Consider the following 6,867-nt stretch of genomic DNA (forward strand, 5'->3'; position numbering starts at 1 on the left):
CCTCCAATTTATTACAGGGGGAATAAAAAACAGGGTTTGGCCAACACCCACAAGGCCACATCAGACTGTCAATGAAACACTCTCCGGCTCTTGCACATGCAGATTATGCTCATGCACTTTATATCTGATTTTTAAGCATCAAAAAAACCGCGCTGCAGCTGCGAGGAGACAAACACCTCGGAGCAGGAATGGACGCCACTTTGCCAATAGTTTCTCAGGGCTGTAAACCTAAATCAGGGTGTGTTTTAGCAGGACAGTTTACCGCAGGGGCTATTGACTTCTTTTGCCTCGGCAGATAACAGCCTGTCTGGCGGATCTCAATATCGCCATAAAGCCCTTCCCCTCCTTTTGTCTGGCCACTATTGCGCAGCGGAAGCATCCGGTCTCCATTGCCCCGCGGAGGTCGCTGTTGGCCCATTCACCTTCCCCTTCCCCTCCACTGCTGCAGTGGTCGTAACCGAGGCCTTGTCTGGCGCGTCTGCGTCACTGTACGGCTCGCAGGAAAAATGTCATTTTTAAATCGCTCCTAATACCCGCGCGGCTTTGATCGCCTCCCCATGCATGGTAAGCACATGTTACAAATTAAGGCAGGGATGTAAGTCGTTTTTTTCCTCTGTTTGAGAATAGAAACACGTGCTTCTGGTCGTTTCCTTAAGGGAGCCGTGCGTTTAGATACATTCTGACCACAAGCGTATCACATTTCTCTAAGTCAATATATAGAAACTAAATCCACGTTTATCCATTCGCTGTGCGTAACTGGAGCAATAAAGACAGTTTCATGTTGCAGAGATAGAGAAAGGACCCCAACAACATGAAACTACCTAAACCACACGGCAGTCAAGTCCGGCGGCGGGAGGGGGGAGCACACACCAATCCCAAACAAATGCACTAATACACCTTATGGACAACATGTGACAGCACATTCAGCACATTCAGCACAACACGTAGCAGGACTTCCTCGTACACCGCAGAAGCAGAAGCAAGAGCGTGGACACGAGAGGACTCACCTTCCCTTTGATTTTTTTTCCTTTTTTTTTTTAATCCAGTCCTCTCCAAACCCACTCCGGACTCGTCGGTCTCGTATATCCCACGGTACAGTCGCTGGGAGCCAGGCCTGCTCCTCGTCTGCACAGCTCTCCCACGAATGAAGCAGCTCGCAGGAGAGGGAGAAGGCTCATATACGAGCTGGTCATAAAACTCTACAATAGCCGGCTGGCCATGCCGCTCCGGGTAGACTCCACTATACACACACACCTTACAGCAGCCTATATCTGAATTATATCCACTGAAGCCACGCAGCAAAGCGCAGTTCAATGTGCACGCGACTATTACCATAAACCACCTCCACAACAAAGTATTCCCAATATTCTTTTTGTCGATAATTTATTAGGCATTACACAAATCACAGTGATGTATGTACACAGAAATATACATTTATATAGAAACCTATCCAGTTTTTTTTTTTTTTTTCACGAAGGGCGGGTATAGGAATTAACTAGGGAAACAAAATCATAATATTTGGGCGTTTAAATCGATCAGAAATGTATGTTACACCATGCATTTCCAAATGCAAGTGTGTGCGTAATTTGGAATGGCATTTAATGAAGATTGAATTTGTCAAATTACCTTAAAAATGGGCAATAAAGTGTGTAAATTGTAGCAGCCACGCACTTGCAGCATCCCTCATTGCCTTCCAGGAGCAGAACCTCTTTTAAAAAAAAAACAACCAAGTGGAGCAGCAGTGTGTGTGTGTGTGTGTGTGTGTGTGTGTGTGTGTGTGTGTGTGTGTGTGTGTGTGTGTGTGTGTGTGTGTGTGTGTGTGTGTGTGTGTGTGTGTGTGTGTGTGTGTGTGTGTGTGTGTGTGTGTGTGTGTTAGCGTGGAGGGGATGAGTCATTTCATTTCTTTCACGCGCGCGCATAAATCACGGCAGCACTAGGAGAAGCCGTAGCTGGACGTGAGCTCCCGGATGCGGTGCTCGCGCGTCATCTTCTTGAGCTTCATGCGCCGGTTCTGGAACCAGATCTTGACCTGTCTGTCCGTCAGGTGCACGCTCTTGCTGATCTCCAGGCGGCGCTCGCGGGTCAGGTACATGTTGAAGAGGAACTCCTTCTCCAGCTCCAGCGTCTGGTGCTTGGTGTAGGGGCAGCGCTTCTTCCGGCCGCTCCTCGCCGTCAGCCAGTTCCCCGCGCCGTCACCTTTGGACTCGCCTGCGGTGGGGAGAGAGGGGACACACGTACACATGACACGGATACGCACACACAAATACACACGCACACACACACACTCCAGTTATGTCAGCGAGTGCATGTGCTGCTTGGCCATAATCACTGAACAGCCAAACGCGCAAAGACTTTGGCTGTTAACACACTCGACAATTAGCCATTTCTCACGTTACAACGTGTCTGACTTCTTTGCATGGAAATGTTAGCCAAATACAAATATCTGTCGAATTATATTTTCTGGCATTACCTTTACTTGACAAGGGGAAAACGGCATTACATTCTTTTTTTTTCTTCTAACTTTGCAACTACAATTCCCAAATAAATTAGAATCACTAGAAAATTAAATATTTCAATCTAATTTTACGCGCAAAATTACGCACTCCCTTGGCTCATTACGCGCTCCCTTGACTTATTCAAATCAATGGTAGAATATTTCCAGATTCGTTTTTAGTGTATACAAATAAAAGAATAAATGTCAACAAACTGCAAACTATCTCTGGTAACTTCTGTGAAATTGTAATATGTTGGGCTTTATTTTGTTTTTGTTTTGTTTTGTTTTTCCCCCAATGAAATTCTGTGGTTGAAATCCAAAATGGCTAACACTGTTTACACCCAGGGCTTGACCTTAACTTTTATTGCTCCGGTCGCCGAGGCTAGTCTTTTGCTAATGTGGCTACAGCACTTCGAGTTCCACATTTTGAACTTGTTATGACTTGTTGTTTGTTTATTTTGTTTTAATAGAATAGACTACAACTGGGCACGACAGACAACGACGTTTAGTTTTCTGTTTACAAAACGAAGAAGACTACATGTATATAAAACGCACTGGCCAAACCTGTCAGTGAAAGTCGAAACCAAAATAGAAAATAGTCAAAGCTGCCCGGTGTTAATTGTTAATGCCAGTGCGCGCAAACTAAACACAAACAAAAAGCCATGCCCCCTGCGTGTGGGAGTGTGTGTTGCAGGTTAGCGAGCCGGTGTGTGAAGTTTGTTTGTGTGAGCGTGTGTGTGTGCGTAATTAATGCGTAATCCCATCGTCTCCCTGCCCCGAATGTCGAACGATGAAACGTGACACTGAAGTACATTCGAGAGGCGCTCTGATCATATCTCCAATCGGCGCTTTGCAGCACAACAGCGCCTTTATTGCGGCGTCGTAAAAGTGGAAGGAAACGCAGATCATTTAGAAACAAAGGGCCTGTATTACCGCGCGACGCCTTCGCTTCTCTTTACTCCCCGGCCAAGAAAAGCATCAACTTTAACCCTCTGGATTTGCATTACTGCGAGGGCAAAGCTTTGGAGATTAGCCAATAGTGATGGATAGCAATTACGCACATACGGAATAGGTCTTTTTGCGCATGGTGTTTTATTTTTTATTTTTACGCACGCATTAGTACACTCCTCTCCGCTGAAAGACGTGCCGTGTTTTTGCGTGGGTTTAATTAGAACAGAAATGGCACGGGGCGAGTCTAGACGGTGGTTGGCAGAATTGTAAGTGTGTGTAGAGCATTCTGAGCCAACTGTCTTTGCTTTTTTTTTTTTTTTTGCAACGGTTTAATGCAACGTTGCGCTCATGGCTAATCCAAATCCTGACACACAGAAAAGGAGAATTTGTGCGTTCTAAATTGGGTTTGTGTTGAGATTATAATTCAAAACTAATACGAATGTTTCAGTATTTTCCTTGTGTGGCTTTGCGCGCTGCTTTTACGCATTATTTGGCTCATCGTGGTGTCTGTTGACGCATCTTTGAATGATATTTAGCTAGACTCTTTTATTGGGTACATGTTTGTCACAGGTTTACGCCTTGTCCCCAGGTCTTGTAACTTTGTAATTAAGTTGAAGGCCTGTTGCGTTTCCCTGTTTGCATGAGCCGCTTTCATATATGTCGTTTAACAGGGTGCCATTGTTAGTATTGTAGGATTTTACGCACATACGTCGCAGAAAAGGTGACATTGGGCTCTTTACGTAAACTGGAACTCTCATTGTCCAGAAATATATGAAAATGAACTTCAGAATAGTAAACACTAGAAGGCTTGTGTCAATGTGTGTTGTGCACGTTCTTAAATGGGTAAAGCGTTCTGGGGGGTGCGTAGAGGGCGGCGTTACGCGGTCAGGCAAATCTAATCGAGTGCCATTGAAACGTGACGACTCACAACAAAGTGGTGACGCTGCAGCTGCGAGGAGAACTTTACCATGACCTAAGAATACCCAAAAAGAAAAAAAGAAAAAAGAACACATGCCCACGAGCTCCCGTTACCTACTGCAGGCCCGAGCCAGCGCGTGGGAAAGAGCTAAGGGACTGACAGTGTACTGTTGTTATTTGCTCTTGTGGCACTGGCTACTCTCAAAGTCCAAAAGCGTGTGGACAAATGATGATAGTGAACGTAATTACGTCCAACTAAAGCGTAATCTCTCTCCTTTTTGAACAATATGTGATGATAATGCACATATAATAAACGTCTATCTACGTATTGTGGCCGTACCAGCGCGGAACCTGTATCTTGCAGTCCATTGCCCTTGTTGTTGGGCTTTGATGAGTGAACTGCACTGTGCTGATGCTGGATATGTCGGTGGTCTTTTTATAACATGTTGACACTTACGGCCTGGTCATGTATCCAACATGGTGCAGGGCCACACCTACCAAGCGCTACATGGATGGCTATGGACAAAGGGGGCATGCCAGCTCCACCGTGTAACGCATCTGAATCACAACACACCAGGTTTTGTCAAATGTCAATGCAGATGGAGCGTGTCATATGTATTTGATTGATGTGGGTGGTTTTGGAATGGAACGTTGATATTTGTGTAAGAACTGGACAATGATAACATTGAACTGCAAACGTGCATTAGTGAGACATAGGCATGCTTCCCATTCAACATTGGGAGACCATCATGGATGCCTTAGGGCTGTTTTACTGCACTGACTCATCTACACTGCTGCTCCAACACAGTGCGTCCTGACGTGTACGTCATACCTTTATTGGTCTTTCCTGCTGCGTCTTTGTCCGGCTCCTCGTTGTCTTCAGCTGAAGAGTCCTCTCCATCCGTGGACTCGTGCGCCTCCTCGCTCCCCTGAGGCTCCGTGCTGCCCGGGCCCGCAGGCTGCTCCTCCACAGCCGCATGCTGTTGGGCTGAGGAGTTCGGAGGCGCGTGAAAACGAGCGGAAGACGCGGCAGGAGCGGCAGGCGCGGCAGGAGCGGGGGTATGCAGACTATAGTGAGGCAGGGAAGGGTTCGGCTGGGGGCTGTTGTAAAGTTTATGAGCGTGTGCGTGCGTCTGAGACAAGCGGAAGTAGCCCGGCACTGGCACCGAGCCCCTGCCGCCGCCAGAAGTGTCGCTGAGAGAGCACGCGGAGGAGGTCAGCCGGGAGTATGTCAGGTCTTCTGCCGTAGCTCCTGTGGGACATTTGGGCTGCTCGTACAGACAGAAGCCGCTCTCTTCTTTAATGTTCTGCGGGAACGAGCACGGAGGAGCCGCCGCGTCTGCGTCCACGCGGCACGATCTCTGCGCGTCCATGTACAGGTCCATACTGGAGAGGTAGGCACCTGGGCCCGGCTCACTCCTCTTGGCCGTACCTGGGAAGTATCCATAGTGCTGGAGTCCGTAAGGCACGTCAACCGCGCCGCTGTGAGGTGCGCTGTAGTGCGCCGCTGCAGAGTCAGCGCGGCCGCTGATCAAAGAGTCCACCAGGAACGCGTTCCCTGCCGCACTCTCAGAACACGACATTATTGTAGCGGGTTTGGGCCAAGGCAGAAAGTAGCCCTTTCTGGCTGACATTTCTTGTGCAAAACATGCTGGATGTGATCACAGGCGCCCCCCCTGCGGCCGCGAGCTGCACGGGGCCAATGGAAGGGCCGCACCGCGCGCAGCCCCGCCCTCTTTGAGGCTACGTAGAGACATCCATCATGGAGCTGAGCAGAAAGGAGACAACACAGAAATCAGAATCTCCCAATGCCGCACTAACCTCGACCAGGAACCGACTCTCAACCGGCTGGGCTCAAACGAGCGACACTGATTTGCGGCTTGTGGACGGGAAGAGTACTTTAGGTTCCAGCTCATTCATGTTTTTTATATGAGGTTACATTGCATTGATTGCAACAGATGTGTTCAAATAAAACATGTTCTTCTGTGAGGAATATACAAAATATTACAGCGATGACGTTACAGGTGTAGCCAAAATAGCTCAAGGCTTTAGTCACCTGAAAACACTCACATAAACTTGGCACACTTCATTTTAGAGCAATCCATGAAACATTCTGTTCAGCCAGACTGCGCACTGATGCTGTGTACACATTTCTGGGATTACATATACCTAAAGCTCTGCAGTCAAAACATAAACAGATTTTTTTCATGCAAACATCACGTGACACAGAAAATGCAGTAGAACAAAATAAAAAAGAGAAAGAGGCACCAATTACAGCTCATGCGCATGTTTTATTGCTAGATTAACATTTAAATACGGCGAAAAAAAGGCGAAAATGAAAATAGCCCAATTTGCCCATTACCGTCCTGTTGTGGCCCGCAGCGCCACAATCCAAGTTTAAGCTGATTGTGCCGCAACAAAGACATAAAGTCACAAAGCAGGGCTGTCATAAAGCGTTTGAACCCGAGCCCAATGCGCCTTTGGCAAAATGACGGGGCCAACAA

At 47.4% G+C, this 6,867-nt stretch overlaps 1 protein-coding gene across 1 annotated transcript; it reads right to left on the reverse strand.

Annotated features, from left to right (window-relative positions):
- Positions 1 to 1,933: 1,933 nt before the first annotated feature.
- LOC306974306 (homeobox protein Hox-A10a-like) lies at positions 1,934 to 5,997 on the reverse strand (the record flags this gene model as incomplete). Its single annotated transcript, XM_079571500.1, has 2 exons — positions 1,934 to 2,208; positions 5,196 to 5,997. 2 exons carry the CDS (start codon positions 5,995 to 5,997, stop codon positions 1,934 to 1,936), a joined length of 1,077 nt encoding a protein of 358 aa, XP_079427626.1.
- Positions 5,998 to 6,867: the final 870 nt, after the last annotated feature.

Source organism: Gobius niger, assembly GCF_951799975.1.
Source record: "Gobius niger genome assembly, chromosome: 14".
In the NCBI taxonomy this organism is placed as follows: Eukaryota; Metazoa; Chordata; class Actinopteri; order Gobiiformes; family Gobiidae; genus Gobius; species Gobius niger.